We start from the raw sequence: 27,278 nt of genomic DNA on the forward strand, positions 1-27,278 counted from the left end.
TGACCATGTCAGCTAGTATGTATGAGGCTTGACATTTGACAAAGTAAATGCAGCAAGATAATGGTGGCCACCAGGAGCGTAACTAGATATTCATAGGCCCCATAGCAACAGTTTGTAAGGGCCCCCTATTTAGCAACTGATGGTGATAAATGTATGTAAAACAAAATACTTAGACATTAAAGATGGGGCCCCCTTCAGTTCTGGGCCTCATAACAGCTGCACCCCTTGCACCTATAGTAGTTACGCCTCAAAGATGTGGCATATGGTATTGCTAAATCTGCAGTTATATTGTATCTACTTATGCATACAATAAATGTAATCCCATAATAAACTGTAATGCACAAATAGGCATAATCTGGGTTGGACATCATTCAAAAGGTTAATTTGCCCTTGAGAAAAAGTATGATGGAACAAAGCACAACATATCATCTTTGCAGTGGACAATATGTAATATTTGGTTTCAGCAGCTCTCACAAAAGTATGTCTCACCCTTATCTCCTTTGCTATTAAATTAACTACAGTTTTGCTATTCCAACAGAGGAAGTAAAATGCTAGGCAGATAAATGCTCCTAATCTGTTTTAGTTTGATAAGACATGATAATTCTTTCTTCATTTTTGCATTTACTTGCTTTTTGTTTTCATCCTGCAAAACTTTGACTTTGTACTGAACCAGATGTCTTGACAAAATGTCTAAGGATATTGGACAGTTCAATATTATCTTGAATCTTAATGAAGCAGTGGCCTCAAAAATCACAGCAGTCTGGTATTATCTATTTTTAGTCATTTGTATATTTAAACATTAACTCAAACACCAAAACCTCAAGCTTGATAAGATCGGTGTCTTATATATTACTTTTATTGTCTGCATTTCTCTGTCAGGCTTTCACATTCCTATGTACCGATAATTTGTTTTATGGCAGTACTAGTACATTTAAAGCACACAGTGTTTAGTTATTTGTTAGATTTATATTTTGCTGGATATATGCTTAAAACATGTAGGATTTAGGGCCAGATGTACATGCGCGCACGCACACACACCCACACACGCACACACTTTAACCCCTGCTTGATGTAATGTACTTCCCAAATCTTCTTTGCAGTAGCAAAGTAAAACCTAACATGACCGAGTCCTTCATATACTTAATGAGAATTTTAAAGTGCAGCAAAAACCCAGTCAACTATGTTTTCAAGTAAACTTGACATGCATTGACTATTTTTTTTTCCCTGAAAACATGGCTAAACCGAAAAAAAACAAAAAAACAATAAAGTTAAGAAACTGCAATTCATTTTTTTTTTTTAAATAGAAGATATTGTAAGATAAACTGACAGTGACACGTAGTGTTACTGTCTGTTGAAGGTTCGTTAAAGAAGATACAATTGTCCTTCTGTGCAGTTGCTCCTTTCTTTCCGCATAAAGCTATTGTCATTTCACATTACATTCTCATTGAGAAATCTAGAAAAGTAAATAAACAATAGACAAAAACAAAATAAAAGAAAACACTGATAGGCCATACACACTGGGTGATTTAAGACCCATTTATAAGTGATCTTTCTTACTAGAACGCTTAGAAATGAAGCAGGATTGCTCTGTGTGTATGACCCATATGCACCACAATCGCCCGCAGAGATAGACAGTGCTTGCACTGTCTATCCAGCTACAGATGGAGCCGGCGTCATGCTTGCAGGCCCCACCAGCCGCCGGAAGGGGGGGGGCGTGCGCACTAGACACTCCGCCGCCATCCGCTGCCTCCCCGGTCCCCATCGCCGGTGCCCACCTCCACCACGAACTCCCCCCTAACCCTGCCCATCTCCCTGAAGCAGAGACGGGCAGATTCATGCTGCTCAGCCGCCGAGTGTGCTGAGCAATATGTGCTTAAGTGACTCGCTCAGCATGGAGGCGGAATTGCCCCATGTGTAAGGGGCTTGAAGAGCAGTAATGAGGCACTGGACTAAACAGACTAGCTGGACAATTTGGTTCCTTAATGAGCACCAAATTCAGCCTATCTTTTCATATGGACACATAATACCAGCATCAATTTCTGTAAAAATGTAGTTACTTCAGAGCTACGTTAAGTAACTATATTGGTTGTGATTACATTTCTGCCATTATTTGTTCATACATGCAACAGCTTTGCTTTAATTGTATGTATATGTGAATGCCAAGCAATATCATATCGATTAAATATAAACATATTACACCATATAGTAATAATACCCTTTGAAAAGTTTTCAAATGCTTGCAGCTGGGAGATTTGTATGTCCAGGTCGGATAATGGTATAATATTTGATGCAACCACATTTAGTATAACTTAGTTATCCCCTGGCAGTCATGCTCAGGATTTGCTATGTGGAGCAATTTGCTAGTACATTGGCATCCTTCCAGTTGCCTAATGGATCATGTGTGAGTCAGTTTCACTCAGCCATTTCGCAAAGTCAGTCTGGGCGATGGCACAGCATTTGCATTCATGTGGATTTCTTTGCTAGTATTGCTGTCCTGCATGATCTATGCATGCAATTGGTTGCAAGATGACAGTAGAATCATTGACGTAAAATAAAATGACAAAACTAGTTAACTCTGTGCTTCTGAGCTTCAAGTCATTTCTTGACGGTAATGAAAGTTTAGCTGATTTATTTCCTTAGTCTTACATGCTTACATTTTATTGGCACTAGTCATTTTAACGTAAATTGCTTATTTTTATCTTCTTGGTGATAAGTTTCTCATAATGATTCAACAGCATTTGCCCCCAAAATGAGCACAGTCTTTGAAATGGCAGTTAGTGGTATAGGGGTAAATATATAAAGCAATAATAAGTGTGGAGAAGTTGCGCGTGGCAACCAATCAGCAATAAATCAACATTTATGATATGCATACTATAGAATTATACAGAGCAGCTGATTGGTTGCCATGGGTAACACTCCACTGGCTCACTTTTCCACTCTTATCAATGCTGCATACATTTACCTAAATTTAATAAAGTGGGAGTTTTTGGAAATGAGAGCTGTTTCACATAGCAATGAAAAAGGTTCTACTTATCATTTATCTACCACGTTCTAGAAAATAATACCTGGAATCTAATTGGTTGCTGTGGGCAATATCACTAATTGTTTTAAACTTTAGTAAATTTACACCTTAGTAGCTGATTGGTTGATCTGTGTGATTTCTCAGCTTTATCACTCCCCAAGACTTGATACATATGTCCTTAGATCACAAGAGCTAATTGCTTATATTTGCTGTATGATCAATATGCATGATATCATTTTGCCTAGCTGTGTATACTGTAATAGGTCAATGATGGTTCTCATCTGGAAAAGACAGTGCAAGCTTAGCTTTCATGGTAAATGACTAATAGACTCTAAAGCATTAGAAATGACAGGCTACTGTATAGCACTGAAACTAGAAGGTTGGAAGAACTGAAATGACTGTCTGCAGTAAATGGGAAATTAAATGTACAGTATGCCTACTTCCCTTTCACTAAATACATACACATATAAGTACTGTATGAACAACATAATAGTTCATATTTTATAAGAATTTTTTTAATTAAACACCTGGCATCATTTTTAGAATAGTGCTAAATGTTGCTGTTTTTAATGTAACATGTATTAATGTGGTTAAAATGAAAAGTTTCATAACTTTTCAAAAATACATCTGTTTCAAGACCATTGCTTTCTTTGTAAGTAGAAATTTTGTTTGCCCCTCTTGGGCAGTGGTGTCAAACTCATGGCCCTCCAGCTGTTATGGCACTACACATCCCATCATGCCCTGCCACAGATTAAGCAATCCATTATATAAAATCTGTGGCAGGGCATGCTGGGATGTGTAGTTCCACAACAGCTGTTGGCCTGTGAGTTTCACACCACTGCTCTTGGGGTTCCTAGTTCTTTTAGGTCCCTAGTATAGTGACAAATGTACCTATCGGCTGCACAGGGCTTCAGCCTCCTTCCCTCTCACACCTCAGGGAGGTGTTTTTTCCTGGTAGTACTGCCAGACCAGGCTTTAATTAACAAAGACAAGCTTCCAGTATGAAGTCACTCCCTGTTTTATTGTCAGTCCTACCCAGCTTCTATGGGCAGCAGATGATGCAGTCCTAAGAAGTTATTGTGTTGTATATGCCCAGACCTTTCTGCACCAGCTATCCAGGTGTCCAGGCAGAGGTGAAAGCAGCACACCACTCCTACAAACAGGTAGGCGGTGCTTCTGCTCCCTACAATAGAGAGTACTGGATTACCAATGGAATAGTGCGCCTTGGACTGCATAAACAAACAGTCCAAAGCCTTTGGAAAGGAATAATAATTCAAGTAGGTGGGAACAACTAGATGGATGAAAATGTAACATTCTAAAAGAAAAGCAGATAGAAGTACATTTGGAAATGTTATGCAGCAGTTATGTTTACAAAGGTTTCAGAAATATCTACTATATTAGTCTTTAAAGTTTAGATTGCCTATGAAAAATATGTGCATGTGTTATCAAAGCATTGAATACTTCATTTAGTATTATGCTAGAAGCCACAGTTGAAGGCCAGGTGCAAAACATGTTAGCAAGTAGACTGTGCCTTCACCTTGTGAGTCAGCGATCTTCTGCATGCCTGTGAGGTGTCATTTCGTAATGTAGTTCTGATGATCAGTGTTGTAGAAATAATTTTCATTTCCCGAGGCATCATATTTGTGAATGATTGTTGTTTCTTTTTTTTTTTTTTTGCTTTGCCTTTGGTTATGTGCAATAGAACATTCCTACACGTGTATGACAATCAATTAAGTAAGTTAATGAATGTTTTTACCAGTTACCACGCTCAGAGGGAGATGTTTGAAGCAGTGAAAAAAGTGGAGACGTGAGCCAATGCAGAAGTTGCCCGTGGCAACCAAACAGCCACTACAGTACCTTTAAGTTTATAGAATGCACTTCATAAATATGGCTTCAAAGCTTATTGGTTGCCAATGGCAACTCCTCCACTGGCTTACTTCTCCAATCTTTACATTGCTTCAAATATCTCCCATTCAATATGCAAAAGGACTAACAATAACTATAGATGGGTAAATCTCCTACTTTTTGGAACATAACTTTTTATCTATATCTATCCAATGTGTACCATAACACAGTATATTTGTAAGAACAACATAAGAGCTTTGAAATATTCCTAACAAATGCTTTCCATATGTGTAACTGAATATCTGCTTATTTTCATACACTTGCTTTATATAAAATAGTTATATTATACTATTATACTTTTTTTTAGTATAACAATCTTACATTTATCTAGTTGGTCTGAAATTTATTTTTCAGGCTTTACATGTAATGGATATACATCTTTTACTTATCACTTATATAAGCTAGGCTTTCTTTACATTAAGGACATTTCTGTTCTTTAGCCACTTAAGCTAATTAAGTAATCATTAAAAATGAAACTGTTCCACTTCCTTCTGGTCTCTGGGTGACATTGATGGAGTGTCTCTTTGTGGCCATGATGGCACAAAATTGAATCATTAAATTAGGCCAGTCCTTAAGACCCAGATACCGATTAAGTGAACAGCTTGCAATTTGGTGGTGATTAATTTGGGTTTAATGTAAATTATGTCCTTAAGCAGCAAGAAAAAAATTGTTACAACTCTAGATTTTTGCCTTTTTCCATTTAGCTGCATATTAAATCCTAAGGCATTGCTTTTAATAAAGGTTAACTGAGTTTATCGGATCAATGTAATTTTCTGAAACTATTATCTTATATATGAATGTATGTATGTATGTATGTATGTATGTATGTACTGTAGGATAATTTAGAAATTTTCCATACCTAGCAATATTATATTTCTGTACAATGTCTTTCTAGAGTTACACTCCAAATATATAAAGAATGCTGAAAGTAATCTATTAAAGATATACATACAGCAGTGAGATAAAAATGTTCATACCAGAGGTGTATTTAGACCTCATGGGCCCTAGGCAAAATACCGGTTTGGGGCTCTCCTCAAACAATCCATAGCATTATATTTTGCTGCTAATTGCAGCCAGCCTCGCTAGAATATCTTGATGCATGCACGGTTTATCAATAAATGCTCAGCTGCGTGAACATCGGCATGGTCTACAAAACTGAATTAGGCTCTCTTTTGGTAGACTGTCACATTTAAGGTAAACTGAACCCCACATACAGTGACGGAAACCATTTTGTGCAGTGGCGTAAGTTCGTCCCAGTTGCCCGGAGGCAATATGTATATTGGTGCCCCCCCTATACACACACATACATGCACACAATCTTATATAAAATACATATATAAAATGTCTCTTATGAAATATATATATATCTATATATCTACTGTATATCACTGAGATCCACAACCTGGTGCAATTTATTTTCTAAAGTCCTGTGAGTGCCGCCGTCTACAGCCTACATACAACAGGTATACTTTATATACCTAGGAAGACACCTGAGCAAGCAAACCTTCTCAAGTCGCAGAGGAGGAGAGGTGCCCCCTTGGGAGCAGGAGTCCGGCAGCAGATGACTCCAAACTACCTTTAGATGTGGATTATCTGTATCAGAAATGTTAACTAGTAGCAGTATGTTCACTAATATATTTAGACATTTACTGTATAAGAACTATATCACATCCCAAGTGCACCACCAGTGGCAGGATACCTAATACACTCAACACACTTCAAGTAAAAGAAAGCAAAAGAACACTGCTCCTAGGCAACCATCGCTGGAATGTAAAACTGCAGTATACAGTATGATAATCCTTTCACGTCTATTAAAAATGTCTTATATCAAAGCATGAAAACAGTTCAGAAAGTTTTTTTCCGTTTCTTTTGCAATCCTATTGTATGAAGGTAACTTAATTCTAAGTTAATAGATAAAGTGGAGAACTATAATCTAGCAAGCATTAGCTTCTAGCTGTTATTTTTCGAACACAGCCTGTAATAAGGCAGTTAGGAGCAGATTGTATAGTACTTTATCACTCTCCACTTTATCAACCTCCAAGGCTTATTAAATCTCCCCCATAGAGAGGTAAGTGATCTCAACTTGGAAGTGTCCAATAGTTTTTTTTTTAATACAGCTATGTTCTAATACTCACTAAAAAAAATAAGGGTCTCTCTAAGGGCAATTGGTAATTAAAATCAATAAACCCATGATCCTAGTTGGAACAATGAATTTCAAGTTTAAAGAGATTCTTGTGAATTATCCTGATCAGCCACTCCTAGTGGCGCAGCTGTTTCCGTTGTCCATGAATCCTCATCACCACTTGAACAACCTCTTTAAGTTGCCTGCTCCTAAATACAATAGAGAATGCTTATAACAACATTTCTTTATTGTGGTTATCTCATGAAAGTTATATCACTACTAATATGACTGGCACAAACACTGCACCTCTAGGAAGTTACCAGTCATAGTTCATCAGCTGTGTACACGATAAGTAGCATGGCAGTTGAAAAGTGCCAGGGAGCTGTTATCTGTCCAGGCTGATTGATGTTTTTACTTGTTTATTGTATTATTTTATGTTGAGTTCTTTGTAATTTAAAAAAAGGATTAAAACAGCAATGATTAACTTTATGTTTTAAATCAATAAAGTAGTATATCATGCCATAAAGTTCTTGCTAAGTAAAGACCCATTAGTGTTGTTTAGTGGTGGCACTGGAACACTGACCATAAAGTTCTGGGGAGAACGGCTTAACACATACAGTATAAACATACATGTTATCAGCTGGTTGTATTTTCTTGTGTTTGTGACTAGACTACATTTTCTAATTATTTGTAAGTTCGAAAAAAGCATTGCCTTGTATATATATATATATATATATATATATATATATATATATATAGTTGACAAAAATAAGTTGTCTTTAACCCCCAAAGTTGCTGTGAGAGATCCTCAAAATATCCCCTAAAAATGCCAGCGTCACTCACAGCAACTGTTCTTTTAGCATAAATAAATACAGATATAGCCAAGTTAATTAGTTGAAGTTTAGTTAGATATTGCACCCAAAACAAGAACAGTGGCTCTGAGCGACACTGGAAATTTTAGGGGATATTTTGAGGGCCGCTCACAGCAACATTGGCACTCAAAGGGTTAAATGTAAAACAATACAACTACATTGTCAGAATTGTACATCAAGAATAGTCTTCTTTATCAATGTACTATATGGGGCAGAATTGGAAATATTAATATGAAACCCTGTTGACATAACAAAAAAGTTAAAATGTTGCTTTCTGCACTGTGATCAGTTAAAGGCAGGTAATAGGTGCTTAAACATATTCCACCAATCCATCAGTGACCTTTATATTATTTTCTCTAAGGATCTAGGGTGGACTGATCCACCACAACAATGTTTAAACACCCTAAACAAAATTCAGTAAAATAAAATTAGTATGAACACAGTAGCAGTTGAAATTGTCCTTGATTTTCATCATCCGTTGGCTGCAAGGATTTCTGCATTGATTGAATTGCCCTCAGTGTGGAGGAAAATGCATAAGTCAGTTATAACGGATTGTAATAAAATACACCAAATAAAGACAAAGTCAAGTCTATTTTTGTCTTGCATTCACCAGCACAATGTATATGACCTTGCTGTTGTTTGAATTATTTTGTCCTTTAAAGAAAAGTAGAATGTAATTGTAAAAGAACATATAAAATGTATCAGTTAAGATAAAATGAACTAAATCATTTATTTTAAAAACTAAAAACCACAATATTTTATTTACTATATATTCAATTTTGTGGCTTACCAAATATATTCTTTCACATTTGGATGTATTTATATATATATATATATATATATATATTTATTACAACGCAGAAATAAAATCTGTCTCGGTGCAACTATACTAGTTTTTGCATATGGCACGTTCCCCTTCTCAAACTTTTTTTGTTGCATTGATTGTGCTATAAAATTACAGCAAACTCCTATATCTTTGGATTGAAACAGGGGTCAAAATACCTAGGCCTCTGTGGGTACCCAGGAGTGCAAGGGATGCTCCGTTCTGCATTAATTTATTTATTAATTAACAGTTTCTTATATAGCGCACACATATTCCACAGCGCTTTACAGATAATATTTGAACATTCACATCAGTCCCTGCCCCAATGGAGCTTACATTCCATTTTCCCAACCACATGTACACGCACACAGAGACATTCTAGGGTCAATTTTGTGGAGGGGGCCAATTAACCTACCAATATATTTTTGGATTGTGGGAGGAAACCGGAGTACCCAGAGGAAATCCACGCCAGGGGGGAGAATATACAAACTCCACACAGTTAGAGCCATGGTAGGAATCAAACCCATGACCTCAGTGCTGTGAGGCAGTAATGCTAACCATTGATACCTCTGTATTACCCCAGCTTATTTGATTAAGTTTTTTTCCCAATTTGTAAAGCGTAATGAAATACCGTATGCTGGTGCTACATAACTGACTGTAAATAAGTAAATATTTATTTGAATATGTATTTGAAATGATTCAAGTAGATGAATATTGAGAAAAAGTAGTTAAAGCCTTCATTTGACATTAGCAACATTTTCTATCTAAACTGTTCCACAAAATAAAGCATGTTTTGCATGATCATGTGGTGGAATTAGGCCTTAAGTGTTTCCAGCTATAGGATATAATTTTCACAAACCGTGCACAGAACAGTGTTCTGCAGACTTGTGATGCAAAACCGAATCTTAAACATTGTATCACTAGAATGTCCAACGGGATACAATCATTGGGTCTACAGTATGTTGGTTGACAAGCATTGCGTCGACCCTGTTAGGTCGACATGGGGATAGGTCGACATGGGTCTAGGTCAACATGGGTTTAGATCGATAGGTCATTAGGTCGACACAAGCATTAGGTCAACATTGTCTAGGTCTACAGTCAAAAAGTTGACATGGGGTTTTCACTGTCTTTTGAACCGATATGTGCCGACAGGCAGTATTTTTTGCCCTACTATCCACTAGGGCGTGGTTGGAGTATAAAATAGTGTTGTGAGCAATGCGAGGGCATGCGGTGCACTGGAAACGGTGTCCATGTCAACTGTGTCGACATTTGGGTCAAAAAACTGTAAAAAAAAAACAAGTTGACCTTTTGACTGTTGACCTAGACACTGTTGACATAATGCTTGTGTCGACCTATTGACATGTCGACCTAAACCCATGTTGTCCTAGACCCATGTTGACTTTGTCAACTTAGAATTATGTCAACCTTTCCCCACGTCGACCTAACGGTGTCTACCTAATGCTTGTCGACCAACATACTGTAGACCAAATGATCCCAAGCCTGTCCAACACCTTGGTTCCACTGATAAACTACATTAGTGCACAATCCTGGCTGATTTTTTGCAAATCTCTTTGTTATAGTCAGCAGTTATAGTCAGCAGATAGTAAATATATACTACTAGATTATTTCTCTTGTTGTTCTTATATAAGAAGGCAGGCTGTACATAGATCACACATTACACATGGAGGTTAAATATTTCTACCAGCAGCTGATCTGAGAAGATGAAAAGAAGATTGTAAGATTTCGCACTTGAGATGCCGCCTAGCACATTTCCAGTGAACCTTAACCAAACTTGAATTGGAAATACCTTCATGTCAACAATAACAATTTATTGAAATGTGCAATAGGAGGAATATAATGAAAGTATATTGCATGCAGAAGGAATTTGAGCTGTGGTATGTGCCCATATTTTACTAGCACCATCATTGGTAGGATTTTGGGAAAAAAAATAAGAGGAATTAAATCAGAGAATCATTTCCGATATGGACAATGTTTTCTTGTTATAATATGCAATTACAAACAGCAATCAGATTAATTGTACATACATATTGTGAGATTAAATAATACATCTTTTCACATATGTTTCAATAATTAACACATTATTGAAACACGTATTGGTTTTTTAAAGCAGTAGGGAGGATAACAATATTCCTATTATAATTTGCTAACAGACTATTAGACATCATATAACCCCAACCGTTGCTACCATGTAAAGATTCTGGTTAGAGCATTAGCACTAATTACATTAACATAATCCCTATTTGCTGCAAATACTGCTCCTTCCTTATATGACCTTTGCATTCTATAGTTTCCTGCAAAACTGACCCCTGGAAGACCTTAATCTAATACCAAAAGTAATGCCATTATTACATTGGTTAAATAGCCAAATAGGCAGCTTTTTTTTGTGCCTTGAAATATAATTCAATATTATTTAGTGGAAAGTAACATGTTAGAGGAAATATTACTGTAGACCTAATATACAGATATTTATCTGAACTTTTAAAAGTCTGTTCTGTGTCTAGGTCAGTTGATGAGTAATGTGTGTCACACAGATAGATGTCCCAGTATTGCCGGTATTAAAGCTGACCTTCCACTCTTCAAAAGGATGTCTACTCCTTGCATTGATTATAGTCAATCTCCATGGATTACTGTTGTTCCTGTTGCCTCTAGCATAAAAATCACTTATGGTAAATGCTTTATAGTCCATATGTCAAATAATATTACAGAGTATTGCTGCTTTACTACGACAACTTCCTTCCTCCCACAGAGTTTTAGTATTTGTAGTGTAGGTTTGTGAACCATCATCTAACATGAAACAACATGTACGTACTGTATTACTCTGACACTGACAATGCTATTTGCCTTGAATGTTCCTGTTTAATCTGGATTTTGTTGGAGATAAAGACCATAGCTGTTTAACTTATCTAAATTCCTCATGCTGTCAAAGAGAAAAATGATAATTACATAGCTCTGGACCAGATTTCTGCTAAATAAGGATTTTTTATTATTTTTGTTTACGTAGGAATTTTTTAGTTTTATTATTTTGCTTGTACGTGAAATTTTACACTGAGCAGGTTTATGGCCCTTCATTGATGTGAACATGTCACTGTAAATTAATATATGTGCCTGCCCTACTCCCAACAACACCACACAGCAGAATGAATCCTCCAGTGTAGTCACAGGCTTTTAATTCCAAGAACCATATACTGTATCGACAGTACAATCATAGTTCAAAAAAGGATAAACCAAGATTCTTCCCTATGCGAAATATCCTGTTCCACTATGAAATTCAGTTAGCCTCAAACTGTGTTGCATCTTTTTTTTTATATCTCAACTGATCTAATAATATCAGTGTGTTTTTTATATGGGGAAATGTATAACAAATTTCAGAGGAGAAGTGGAGAAGTTGCTTGTAGCAACCAATCAGCTTCTGTTACTATACCTGGGAACACACTAGACGACTCTGTAAATGATACAATATTGCTCATGATTTACCTTGATTCTCAAACAAATGATATTATGCTTACACACTGAGAATAAGCTTTGGTTAATGAACTTTAATGGACTAGGGCTAACCACTGTGTAGTTTATTGTCAGAATCTGCCTTTCCATAAGCCACTATTTAAATTATGTCTTATATTAATTCTGACACTGAATCATTTATCTGATTAGACGTCCATAGCAGTTAATTTTAGAGAGCTGGTTTTCATCCCGGCCTACAGTGTGATTTAAATGAAATGTGGGATGTTTTAATTCTATTTAATGTAAAATAAGACTGCTTAATTGCTTCTATAGTTATCCTATGCTATCACAAGGTAAAGATGACAATAGCAACTTTGATACACAGAGAAAAATAATATAACAAAATAGAAAAATAAATTTCAATTTTTTTTTCTAATTTTTTGACAATTTGTTTTTGTAGAGAACGATAAACATCACACTACCTAATCTGTCACATTCCAGGAAATGATGTGTTCCCTATTCAGAAAATATAGCCATGCAAAGCTCATTCATACCTGCCAAGCTGAACCTGCCAAGGAATGCATGAGATTCTATAATAACAATGCTGTATCTGCAGAAGGGCTGCTTGAGCATTAGAATTTGCTCAGGAAATCCTGCGATAAAGATTTGGCTAATCTATACTCACAGAAGTCACTGGTTACAGCTGGTTAAACCTGTCCAAGCAGACTCGGAATATAGAGATGCATTTACAAATATAACTCATTCTTTAGTTTTCAGTTGCAGCTGTAATGAATATATTAGTTATATATATTCACAATTAAGAGTGTGTTTGGTTCTATAATGATTTAAATACAAACCATTATAAATCTATTCTCTTACATTGTTAAATGTAAGCACTTAGGGGTCTATTTAAGAAATGGGGAAGAGCCTACAGATGTAGCGGGATTCATCTTTGCAGGGGATGGCGATGGCGACGCCAGCCGCCATCCCCTGCCCTGCGCCATCTGTATGCGCGCGCGTCCCCTTCCGACGGTGCTGCCCTCGGTCGCCCGGTGCCCACACCGGGCGACCGCACCCCCCCCGCAGTGTCCTCGAGTCCCCCCAGCCCCCTCGAGCGGGAGGCGGACAGTATTGCGTCCGCCTCGCCGCCCGGATACTGAGACGCGCGTGCGTGGGGGACGCACGCTCGTCTCAGTCAGATGGAGCGCCGTGTTGCTGGCGGATTACCAGCAACATGCTGCTGGCGGTTCGCCAGCAACAATAAGTCCGGCTCCATCTGTATGTGCCAATTTAAATGCCATCTTAACATGGTACTGTATCTCAGGATAGCATTAGTTTACCCATCAATGGGAATCCACAGAAGCTAAAGAGGTTTAGCTGATTCATCGTGTGTCCAATCACTCCATGTATGTGAGCTGTTAGCTGAGCATGAGCAGAGTACTTTCTACCTTCCCAGGTGGCATCAGGCTGCTGGTGATAAGCTACAGTGTGTAGCAGAACCCCAGCAGGGTAGATTGCGGAGGTGTCACTGCCGTAGGTAACGTGCAGATAGTTAGATTTGGGGGAGTTATTTTGTTTCTTTGCAGGGTAAATACTGGTTGCTTTATTTTTACACTGCAATTTAGATTTTAGTTTGAACACACGCCACCCAAATCTAACTCTTTCTGCTCGTTACATCTGCCCCACCTGCACTGCACATGCTTTTGCCCATTTTGAGAACAAATTTGGCCTGCGATCAAGTCTTAATTAGACCCAATATTCCCAAGTTTAACCTTATATAGGATTACATATTACCCTGCATGCTTTTTTTTATCAGGAATACACACTTTGGAATATGTGGTATGCTATTATCGCTAAATAAAATAAAGTCACATTCAGTCTGTGTTTTCCTCTTCTTGGACGTGCTTCCAGGAAATACATTGTCTAGTATTATCTATTCAGTGTTTGTCCTGTAGATACATTATCTGAGGCTTGTGCTCTGCTTTTTCCCTGAGGGAGGAAAGAGAGAATACTTCCAAATAGCAAAGATTTATATGTTTGCCTCTTTGTATATGTCTTAATTATCCTCTTAATAACTTATGTTTGAAAAATGTGAACCTTTAATTTCAAATGATCATATACTCTATCTTAGAAAAAGTACTTTATAATAACAAAGTCAGTTATGTTAACACTTTATGAATGTGATAAAATAAAGCATCCATATATAAAATGTGATGGATAATTATTTTAGAAGTGTAAGATGTTATTTTATTGTAGTTTTGTTTTTTGAGGATCTACTTAGTCAGTCAAATCTCTCTCTCTCTCTCTCTCTCTCTCTCTCTCTCTCTCTATCTATTATCTCTCTCATAAATAAATCCTGTATAAGAATTTATTCCACCAAAGATAACATATTACTTTTTGTATTATCATTCAGATTATTTATATCAACTTATTGCTGAAATAGAAATTCAAATAATTAATTAATTTATTAATAAAAAAGCAGTGGTACAGCTGATACTTAGTTGTCCAGCGATACTAGCAAAGCATATTAAGGGGTTTATTGGTAAAGAAAGTGAAAGCAGAATTGTTACTTTTCACAATATATCGCATTAGTTGGATGCAATATATATCTTAGTTTGGGTAGCAATTCATGTTGACTTACTTCTCTTCAGTTGTGGTCCAGTGGGCGAAAGAAGGTCTTTCCTGCTCTTGTGGCTGAGCTGCGGAAGGCTGCATTGGCTGCTGGGACATCGAGGGGGTGGAGCCAGAACAGATTCTCGATAGAAGATGGGAAATTAATACATTTCCCTGCCCATTTCATTACTGTGTTCAGACTACGCCATGAGGAATTGGCAAATTTGAAAACACAGGAGAAACAGAAAGTTCTGCTTTCTATCTTTAATGAGTCTCACTTGCCATTTTATAGTCTGGGGATACAATTCAATTCTGCCGCTGGAGATGACAGGAATTGTCCACAGTAACTCACTCTGTGAATGGTATTAAGCAGAGAAAACCCCTCTTTACCGCAATACAGGGCTTTTCTCTGTTCCATGAATAAACCCCTACTAAAAAGTGATTAAGTCGAGAGTGATAAACCAACAGCCTTAACTGACAGTTTTTAACCCATTCCATAACATTGCAGTTAGGAACTAATTGGCTGCTTGCTTATTACTGTCCATTTTATCACTTTTTGAAGCTTAGTGATGCGGCATAGCAGAAGAAATTGTCTCGAAAAGAAATATTTAACAGAGATTTCCAGTAAAAACACCAGTTTTGTTGGATATATTGAATAATGGGGGGAAAAAAAGTCTTGTAAAATGTTTAAATATAATCAAAGGAATAGTTTCGAATTAAGCAGCAACCATTAAAATCCTCAACTTGTAATGGATTAATCTATAACAGTTTGACAAAAAAAAACAGACAAAAGAGAGTTTTCATAGCGGAAGATGAAAATATCAAGCGTAGGTCCCCCTGCAGTAACCATTGTGTTCCGAACTATACTTCCTAATTAGAATCAGTTGTCACTACTCCGAAGTCCCGTTATAGCAGCAACAAAGCTGCATAAATCAGCGGCCATTTTCCCGGCATTCTACACTGTAGAAATTGCCAAACAACTTCCTGCTGCTCCTGCTGCAGTTTACTAGTGAAGCACTGTCTAGTTGCGGGATAAAGAGGAGGGGGGGGGGTCCAGGCGGCAACTTCACAAAAACCCCTGTGCTATACTGTACATAGGCTTCTTGTTTCCATACTGTTAGCTTATCAGCTACAGTATATTTTGTCTGTTACTTTTTTATTCTATATTTAATATATATATACAGATGCGGCACATGTTACCAATCTGTGTGGTATGTAGTTGTTTTGTGTGGTATTCCTTTTGTGTTAGCATGTTTTGAATTAGTGAAAACAGCATTATGCTGTCATCAGGGAGATTTTTGCATTACTAGATTTTTCATGGATCAGACAGTTTTTTTCCACATCACTAATAATTAGTGATGGCTGTTTGCTGAAAACTGTAATGGAATAATAGTGTCCATTTCCCAAGACACTTTAGTTTGTCCATGCGGAGTGACATAGGGTATTTTGATAAATATTTTATTACAGCTGCTCTTGTATTGCTGGGAAGATCTATGAATAAAGAAAACGAGATATCCTATTTTGTGGATAGCCATGTAATTTTCCTAGAAATTTACTGTATGTTAAAGTATTCCTGACTTTATATAAATAAAATTGTAGTAAATGTATTAATAAATTAGAATTACTGTGAAGAGGACCCAGGAGCAACCTGGTTGATCCTGCCAGTTGCTTATGCCTGTCTCAAAGATTAAGCCATGCACCTGTAAGTACACACTGCGAATGGCTCATATATAGCGGGATGCTCTAAAGCAAAAATGCAGCAAATCTGGGTTTTTCTGCATTTTCACATGAACTAAAGCCCCTCCGTCAGGGTATACATGTAGCCGACGAAGTGGATTGGAAAGGGGCCGAAGATGTTAGAACATCCCACCCTAAATCAGTTATGGTGTATCAAGCAGAGAGATAACATGGACAGAGGTAAAGTACCAGACAATCTGTCATGTTACAGGCTTTAAAAAATGACACCCAGAAGCTGATTGGTTGGTATTTTATCTCTCTCCAAGCTTTGATACATCTCCCCCTGCATGCTACAATCCATTCATCCACTCGATTTAGGAATAAAGCTTTATAATTTTCCTATTCTTAGGTTTTGCATCATGCACCATCATCAAACATAACGTTCCATGAACTTATTAGCATATGTGATTTTTGGTCATAAAAATACTAGAACATAAGGCAATAATTTTAATGTATTAAGTGAAACTGAGGGATTGTGTATGGTCAAAGCAAAGGAACATTCCACTTGTCATAATGATATCATAGTCATGTTTGACAACCGCAACGTGTTTCCTACTATGGCAATTGGGGAAGAGCAGCTGTAGTCCATCTTTGTTCACTCTCTGGCATCAGTTAGGATCTCTCTTGAGTGCAGCTTTGAAACTGGTCAGGAATTAGCTCTTGATCTTAAAGTTGCTTTTTCTAAAGGGCCATAACAGAGAGGACAAAACACATCAGATATCATTGCTAGCTTTGGTGCTGGTAATTCATGTTCTGTGTGACTCAGATTTTTCCTGCTTGTTTGGAATTAAAAGCTTCAAACTTGTGCTTGGGAAAAAACTTGAGATATTTAAATGAATTACGACAATATAACTCTAAATAACCATCTTGGTCTTGAACTGCAACTCGTTATCCTACACCAGTCATTGCTACAAGGAGAAGGCCATTAATATGATGAATACTTATGTGTCGTTTACAGGGCTGTCTTAACATTAGAGTGGGCCCCTGGGCAAAATAATTATAAAATAATTGGCTTAGCGTCTGGACAGTCTTTTCAATATCAGCATCACTTCCCACGCGCCCGGCAAATAGCGCTACAAGCTTCCAGCCGCCACTGACGGATCCCCGCCACCCCCAGCCACAGCAGCTCCCCGGGGCAGTGCCATCTTCCCCATTGGGGTGGGCCCCTAGAATTCTTGGGCCCCTGGGCAACTGCTCATTAAGCCCAATGGGAAAGATGGCACTGGTCATTTAAGATAGGGGCCCACATTCTAATGTTTAGAACTTTCTGCACTTGTCCTATTCTTTATTATGTTAATTCATACTACTGTATACTACATGTTATTTTATACCTCATTCTTTGCTGGCATCTTTGCATTAATGACTCTTTCAAGAGTGATATTAGATGTTAGAATTAAGTGCAAACTAGGCAGTTTTTGTATACGTGAAACATATGGTAACTGCTATCTTACAAGAAACTCAGTATGTTTATAGGGGTGTCATTGTGCAATTAGTTAATAAAAATAGAATATAAGAGAATATATACCTAGTGGAAATAAGCATGAATCTGGAGGTCACAAAAATAATATAAATAATAAATATTCATCTATTTGATGCCGTAAATGGAACATGTTGGTGAATTTGAAATTAAAATATTGACCGGTTTCTGTTTTCATTACAGCATCTCCACCAGGACACCTGTCAAAATGTTCAGAGAAAGATAAGACTTACTGTGTTAATGGAGGTGAATGCTATGAGATCAAAGGGATAACAAGCAGTAAAACAGCAAAGTACATGTGCAAGTAAGACTACTTTACTTACAAAATATTCTTCTGCAATGGATGACCTGCTAGGTAATATCCAGCCATGAGTCTTGTGCTTGTGAAATCTTATTCACCAAATGTTACGGATGGGAGTGTTATATCAGTTATGCATTCTGTTACAGAACCGGAACCACTATACAATCAGAACTCTATTGTACAGTCATAGTGTAGATGCATAGTTTACATTTTTGCTTTAAAATAACTTTTTTGGCACCATTTTTTTTCTGTAGCCTAATCTCCCTGTAAAGTACATATAATTGTAAAGGGTTGCAAATTCAATAAACTGGGCATTGCTAATGATTCATTGTTATGTTAATGAGCACAATACTTCTTGGCTTTGGCTGTTACCTAAGATTTAATACTTGTTTAATTTTCTGATTGCAAAACAACATTATATGTATTTTTTGTTTAAATGAATAGATCAGGCATTTCCAAACTATGGCCCTCCAGGTGTTGTGAAACTACAATTCCCATTATACCTAGCCACAGTTTGCTATAAGGGAATGCTAAAACTATGGCAAAGCATGCTGGGATGTGTAGTTTCACATCAACTGGAGGGGCACAGTTTGGCCATGCCTGGCATAAATGTATGGTACAGTGTCCAACCCTGTAAAGCTTACAGTGTACGTTTTGGCGGCTTAGGTATAGAGAGAGAATGTGAATTTGTCTAAAGTCACAAGGGACCTGATTCAGAGATGGAAGTAGTTTCAATTTGGTCACAATTGCCTGATGTTTTGAGATTTGCTCTGCACATCTGCCAATATAGAATTGCGATGCTGGTTTTAGATGCAGTTTTATTGACAGGCTGCAACTGAATTGGGGGAGATGATGGGGAGAGGGGATTAAAATGCAGGCATGTTTTGGGGTCATGTAGTAAGAATTCATATGCAATATGATGGCCCTGACAGCATAGTTGCAGTGGACATTCAGAGGTAAAATGGTGCAGTGAATGTTCTCCTGATGCAGCCTTTTCTCACCCATCGGGGAAACATTGGATTTCTCAGGATGCCCAGCACAAAACAACTGCTAATACCAAGGACGCACTGATTTAGGGATGTCTACAAAACCTACAAAAGTTTCAGCACTGCTGATCATTTCTGCCCCCAAATATCTGCAGCCTGTCAATCACTGCAACCAGAGTTGACCAACAATGGCGACACATGAGACATTGACTCAAACACATGCCCTATTCATAAAATCATTGGGCAAAATTGGGCCAAATTCCTACTACATCCAGGGCTGAATCAGGCGATACGGATGCTACAGTATATTTATAGTATTACAAGTGGAAAAATGTAAAATACACATAACCTAAACAGTTTAACAATTAAAAGGCATAAGAAAATATGATGCAGAATCATTTACACTCTTCATTAGCTGTTTTTGTACAAAAAGGGGAAAAACTTAAATCTAACACTAAGAACTTAATTAAAATATAGGTAAACTATAAACAATACAAATTCCCTTCATAAATAGGAATACAGCTAAATATTTAAATTATTAAAATATTGGAAGGACGAGACTACAATCTTAAAAAAAAAAAGTAAAAATAATTAAAACTCATCAAACAAAGTGTGGTGGGAAAAAATATCAAATTTTTTTTCTGGCAACAACTCTATTACTGAATTTAGTGATATTATAATCCTCCAAGTACCACAGATTAGTTTATAAAGAAACCTTGTTTAACATGGGAATCCCTGAATCATGACAGTTTTTCTAAAACAAAAACAAAAAAAGCAAGTATTGATAAAAAAAAAATGACAGCAATAAATATTGGACATTATAGTTAATTACAGAAAAACTAGTGATATCGATTGAGCATGTTTCCTGGGACAATATGCTCTGTAGGGGCAATTCAATTGTTAGTAATGGGTGTAATTTAGCAACATTTGGATCGAAAGACCATAGAGGTCTACAGGAAAATCTGTGCTGTAGCTGTACCATACTGTAATTCCAAGAAAGTTATATCTAATAGGATGTTCACACAAATGCATGGATATGTTGGGATATAAGCTTGTGGGAATAGCAACAGTCACAAACTCTGGGTTCATTTGTACATTGGCGCAACTGCATCTCATGCAGAATTACTGTATTCATTTAATGATATAATATAATTGATGCTATAAATAAATCAGTATCTAAAATGAGTAAATAAAAGAATAAAAATGTGTAAAGCCATTTCCAATTGCCTTAATTCTAAAATAGGTGGTAAAATGCCCCAAATCTCTTTCTGATCACTATATACTGTCAAAATGACCCATTCAAAATTAAACTTATATACTCTGAATAGCCTGTCTATAAATATAGCCCACTCCTGTAGTTATAGCAACTTTTTAACTAACAAGTAAAACACCTTCTTCGTGTTAATAAAAGTGATAATTAGATGCAATATCACACATAAATCAGAAGTATTTCAACACCATACACAACATCTTTTACAAAACTCTTAAAGAGGACAATTATATGTACCTGAAGTTTTATGTGATTTATTTATCTTTGTCTTATACTTGATTACATATTAAAAATATATAACTATTGTCTGTATTTGGTTGCTTAAAACTATTAAAAAAACGGGAAGATGAATACAAAATATAATATAACATCAACCTCAGCGCCGGCTTCTACCTTTGCAGAGGAGGGAGGCTGCTGCTGGGCAAGATGCCTGGTCTAGAGGAAGAGGGTCACTGCCACAAGCTGGTTCCCGGCACCTGCACAATGGATCAGACAGGTGTTGGTACTGGCTTCTATGGACTTCATTGGCTGCAGTGCATAGAAGCGGGCTAAGGCCAGCTATCAGGCAGGTAGGGGTTTCCAACAGGAAGCCACACCTCTGGTTATTGCAGCCTGGTCTGGCAGTTGAAGAAGAAGGAACTCCTTTCTTCTAATAGGAAGTCACTGCCAGTCATTGAGTAGCCAGTGCAGTCATGGACTGCAACTCTCTTACTGCAATGGAGTATTTTACTGGAAGGTTGCAGTTCTAGTTTAATCATCCACTGAGCACTGTTATATCTTAAGACAAGGAGGAGATACACAAAGCAGTTTACAAACCATTTCACAGTTGGCCATGGCAATTCTCATTTGTGCAATTTGCTCAAATTCAAATTTGATGGCCCATACTGTTGTATGACAGTGATGGCTAAACTTGACACTCCAGCTGTTGTTGAACTACACATGCCAGATGCCCTACTACAGTTTTACTATTTGACCATGCTAAAACTGATACAGGGCGTGCTGGGATATGTAGTTCAACAACATCTGGAGTGTCAAGGTTAGCCATCACTGGTATATGGGAACTCAAAATAAATCATTATTCCATTTTTCCTGCTTTTTTGATAGTATCAGAAGTGAGAATTACTAGTGATGTCTAATTTGGTTATCTAGCTTGTTTTTAGCCATGATTCTCATGGTTAGTGGCACTTGTGGCAAATGAGCCTTTTGTTAGCTCTCTAATACAGTCTGTACTAAGGCTTTTTAAATATACAATTGTTACCAAGGTTAAACTGTTTCAAATGGCTGAGTCTGCTGACAAAACAGTTACATCTGGTAGTGTTTTACATAATCATTGTTTGTTTCATGTTAACTAATTCAGTACTGTATGCATTTGTAAAGTCATTTTTTTTTATAATAACAATATCTGCTGTACTTCGAAATTGTCTCCATGAGTTGTGCTTAAGTTAAGCCTCAAAGTAGATCATACTGAGGTCTACATGAACATTTTGAAATTCAATTTTTTTTTCAACCATGTCCTACAGGCGAACAAGTTCAGGTGGATACCATTTTTTTTTTCTTTTATTTTGCTCATCACGTTTTTACCCTTTAGGTGCAAACCTGGATTCACTGGAGCAAGATGTACTGCGACTGATCCTGTGAGAGTCATAAGACCAGAAAGTATGTCCCAATAATCTGGTGTTTGTTTTCTCCATCCCCCCCGAATGCAGCAACAAATAAAAAACAAATGAATCAATCTTATGCTTGGGGATGTCTTTTATCAGAGAGAACTGCCTCTTTTTGTACCACACATGACTTTAGGAGAGTTTTAACCCATCAATTAATTATTAAATCAATCAATCAGTAGTTTAATATTTGATATGTTCATTAATACAGTACATGCAGTTTGAATTACTGGAACAAGCACAGCTATTGGCTGTATCAAAACTGGGTAAAGAATTCCAAATTTAATTATTTTGGCAAAGTGAACCATAAGTCATGCCGGTACAAAAACAGAGAACTTTGATGTCGGACCTCCAAGAACAATCAGTTTACACTTGAAGGATCTTCTTTCTTGGCATACTGTATATTCAACTCTTCACTTTTCTCTGTTTTCTCTACCCTTTTTTGTCTTTCCTCTCAGGTGCCCAAATGAATTTACTGGTGATCGCTGCCAAAACTACGTAATGGCCAGCTTCTACAGTACGTCCACTTCCTTTCTGTCTCTGCCTGAATAGGAGCATGCTCAATTGGTGCTGCTTTCTCGTTGCTGAATCTCTCTTCAGATCTCACCTAGTACTTGATTTTGTATTCTCTGCTAGGCTCAGTACTGTTTGCCTCTGCCTGTAGCATGATACAAAATAATAATAATAATTTCTATTATTATTATTAAAATATCTTTTTGATCCACCAATGTTAATGGGCATGCATATTTTGTTACTAGAATAATAAAGAGTATAGCCACTATAAAGGTAAGAAAAGATGAGCATGATATATAAAAATATAGGTTTCCATGTGTACACATACTAGTTTATAAATATGTGTTGACTTCACACAATGGAATTAAGATCTATGAGTCCAAACTGAATTACAGTAGGAATGCAATTTATGCTTGGAAGAGTAATTTATAGCTTAAATTATAAACAATCAAGATTCAGACTTAGCTGTTTTGTAGCCTTATATATTATATATCAACTTACTATCCATTTCCTCTAGCTACACATATTACCAAACCACATTACACTATCCAGACCGATCTATAGGTACAGTATATCACAACTGTAGTTACATCACCAATTCCAGACACACCTGGAAGTATGTGATTATAAGTGGTGTACTCGGGAATTAGGCGCTTCCCTCACGGAATCGAGGGGTGTGAATTTCTTTTCTTTTTAGAGATGTGCTCTGGTCACCAGCTCTGCATGAATGAGATTCATTCATGCAGAGCTGTTGACCAGAGCACATCTCTAAAAAGAAAAGAAATTCACACTCCTCGATTCCGTGAGGGAAGCGCCTAATTCCCGAGTACACCACTTATAATCACAAATTTCCCATTGGGGTAAGGGGAACATATCCCAACACCTGGGATGGGCGATTCCCAAAAATAGTAGCGCCAGAGACTAAACCTTGAGAACACCTGGAAGTATATTGTATCACAACCTCCATAACCATCGTATATGGAAACGTCAAAGTTGAAATAGCCATCTTTAGCTGTAAATAACACAACTCCAGAAATCTTCACATATTCCAAAACCCTCCGTAATTACATCATAATGTCCAGGCCAATCTTAAGTTATATAAAGATAAGACCAAATATCTATAATTATCTTGTGATAACAAACCCATCTGTTGTTGAATCCCTAATTTCATCTTATTCTGCAGTTAAATCATTAATTCATAACCATTTATAGATGTATCATAACTACGAGGAGTAAATACATAGTTATCAGTTATTAATGATATCATCCTTGGACACACTGTAATGTGCAATTAGCAGGTTTCTAAGTCAGCAGTACTGAGACGGATTTCAAATCATATTGATGTGAACTCCAGCACTGCAAAGTTTTGTGGCGCCTTTTAAATAAACAATGATGAAGATGATTATAAATATTTATTAAAAAAAATAATATATATATATACAGGTTGAGTATCCCGTATCCGAGTATCCGTTATCCGAATTATTCCGAAAACCATACATTCCAGAAAGTGAAAAAAATTTTTTTTTTTTGCTAAAAACTCACTGGGGACATTTGTAACAGCACTACTGAGGACATGATATGTAACTGGCACTATATATGTGCAAGAAAATGATTGCTTGGCATTCAAATTCAATATCTGAGATAGTTCACAAATTTTGTTTCATGTTTTGAAACCTTGTTTTTTGAACAAATAAAATATATTTGTGTGTATTTTATGTGGTAATAAAATATATTTGTGTGTATTTTATGTGTTTATACAGCATACATGCAAGATACTTCAAAATACATAATTTAAATATTAAAATATTCCGAAATACGGAATAATCCGTTATCCAAAATTCTCCTGGTCCCGAGCATTTTGGATACGGGATACTCAACCTGTATTAAACTTAAAACACTGAGGGGATACAAATCATTAAACTAGCTTATATATATTATGTATGTCATGTACACAACAAGAACATTTATACATAAATACATAACATCCACAAGGCAATTCAGTCTTTATATGGCTCCACAGGAAATAGTATTGTCTCACCCATATATTTTAGATCCATGGTTGAGGGCTAATTTTAGTGTGTCAATTTTGCACTTAACCAATGCATGCAGCATGTATTTAGATCACATCAGAGTTTAATAGGTTTTCCTTATTTTTCTATTTGTCCTTTTCACATGGTATGAACAAGTGAGTCTGTAATGAGACCGATCCAGTCATGATTTTTGTTATCAACCATTAATAATATAGTGCTGGCAGACCTTTTCAATTAGCTAAAATTACTCTCTTCAAGCACACAGATAATTATTTCTATGACAGACATATATGTATCTAAAAAAAGCCCAACCTATATATTTAGCTGGGAATTCAATTAGCGGCAGTAATTTACTGCGGGCTATTTGATTCTCTTGAGGCTATTCTATTAGCTCCAAAGTGCGGCTTATGGCAACATTTATCTGGGATTTTTTTTAGGCTCCAGAATAAATGTAAAAAAAACCTCAACTAGGTGGTTACTAGGTGTTGCCACCCTGTTAACACAAAAAACTGTGAACTTTTCATGAATTCTGTGTATTAATGCCCATATGTTAGCGGTTGTTAACAAGGTGCTCGGTTGAAAAAGGGTCTGTAAATGAATAGGCCCGGGTTTTAAAGCCCGAAGATACCACCCTTTTATACTCACAGTAATTTAGCACAGGTAACTAAATGCCCCCTTAATATAGCTATGAAGCCTATTTATTAAACATAAAAAGCCATTTGTCTGACAGAGCATGTGGAAACCTACTTAACAAGGCTAGAATCCCTTTTCTTTTGCTTTTGCCATTTCAGTAATTATTAGTAAAAGATTTTTCATGTATCTTTATTTATGTAAATGCAGGTGTGTGCATACATGAGCCAACTATTTGGCTCTATCATGCGCATATCCAGTGATAGTGGACTAGTAAAGTGGTATGTCAAATATTACTGTCTACGAACCATGTCTCCAGCAAGCAGTGTGTTACTCAGCTGCCCTGACAATATTTTAATAATTATGGTGACCTATTAGATGTCAAACAATTGCACAAAAATTCATGGAGTTTGTAAAGTCATTTGAAGCATTTCAGTATGGAGAGCTTAGTTTGTCACCCAGGGCATCAGAAATTGAGTAGCACCAGTTCCTCTGGTGAGATGAATGTCATGATCGCTTAGTGCATTTCATTCATATGTGCTGATATCACAATAAGGATGATCTTATGTACTGTAATGTCAATACACACTGTCTTCCTTTATTCAACAAATTATTACATCTTTCCATAGGACTCTCCACAATTTTTCAGATATCATTAAGCTGAAAATATACTGCACACTTAACTTAATTGATAATTGGTAAGGCATGCAAAGACCTTTCCAGATTATCAAGGGGATATGTAATAGGATGAGAGATTCAAAAAGTGAGAGATTTGGTAAGAAATCTCCAGTATTTTTAAAGCGGCAATCAGTTACACTGCAAAACCAGTTTGATTTTGAAATGATTGCCGCTTTAAAAACCCTGAAGATTTCATAACAAATCTCTCACTTTTTGAACCTTTCACCATATTAAATTTCACCCTCAGTGTCTGAACAGCAATTAGGCTGATAGCAGTGGGGACATCACATTAGTGTAAAAAGAATAAAAAAAATTCCCCTTTCTGAAATATAAGCTAGTAAATTAAGCAAATTAAGCAATAGTAGAATTAATAGCTTTCTATTATATTTCATTCATTTCAAATGCAACTGATAAACTATATTGCATGGAGCTTTAAAAAAATCTGTTAGGCCATTATAAAAGTTAGAAATACAATTCTTCTTATTTACAGATGTGTCCTCATACATCTAGCCTCTATACGCCAGGATGCCTGGCACAAGGAAGCTGACAGGTCCATTGGGTGTCTTTTTTGGTGAAATGACATCTTACTGTACAAATGTGTTTCTTTATGACATGCAAGTGGCTTGCACCCAAGATCCATACACCATTTATGTGGAATTCACAGGGGCAAGCATACACAGCCTAGCAAGGAGTAACAGTGCCACAATGCAGGTGCCCATGATTATGCATTGCGGCAACATAAATGGACACATCTGTAGTTGTAAGGCAACATGACTAAGACACACCAGTAATTTGATATAAGACACTTATATATTGTGTGTGACTGAATCTGTATACAATGCTCAGCAAACCTTGGAAAAAGCTATGGTTTCTGCATTGTAGTACTTAAGGTGCATACACACTGTACAATTTTTTGACCAATTTTGTTGAAAGACATTTATGACCAATTTCCCTTGAACCCAGTTTCCTGGACGAAAGATGATGATGAAAGATGTTGACAAAAGATGAGCAATCTAGCTACAGTTTATAGGTTTTTGAAAGATATCCAATTTGAGCTGTATGCACAGTTGACAAACAATCTTGGTGAACAACTGGTGGGTATGTACATCATCATTCGTCATTCGTCCCATAAACACTGAAAGATATTTTGACTAATATCATTCAGAAGGGCCAAAG

General features: G+C 36.7%; 1 protein-coding gene across 3 annotated transcripts in view; it reads left to right on the forward strand.

Moving 5' to 3' along the window:
• The window catches only part of NRG1 (neuregulin 1), a 688,020-nt gene that overhangs the window by 635,762 nt on the left and 24,980 nt on the right, over positions 1-27,278 (forward strand). For all 3 annotated transcript variants that reach the window (XM_083175127.1, XM_083175136.1, XM_083175145.1), the window contains 2 exons: positions 18,217-18,337; positions 22,710-22,768. In XM_083175127.1, the coding sequence (XP_083031253.1) occupies positions 18,217-18,337; positions 22,710-22,768 (180 nt within the window). The remainder of the gene's footprint in view (positions 1-18,216; positions 18,338-22,709; positions 22,769-27,278) is intronic.

Source organism: Crinia signifera, chromosome 1 (assembly GCF_055691185.1).
Source record: "Crinia signifera chromosome 1, ASM5569118v1, whole genome shotgun sequence".
Classification (NCBI taxonomy): Eukaryota; Metazoa; Chordata; class Amphibia; order Anura; family Myobatrachidae; genus Crinia; species Crinia signifera.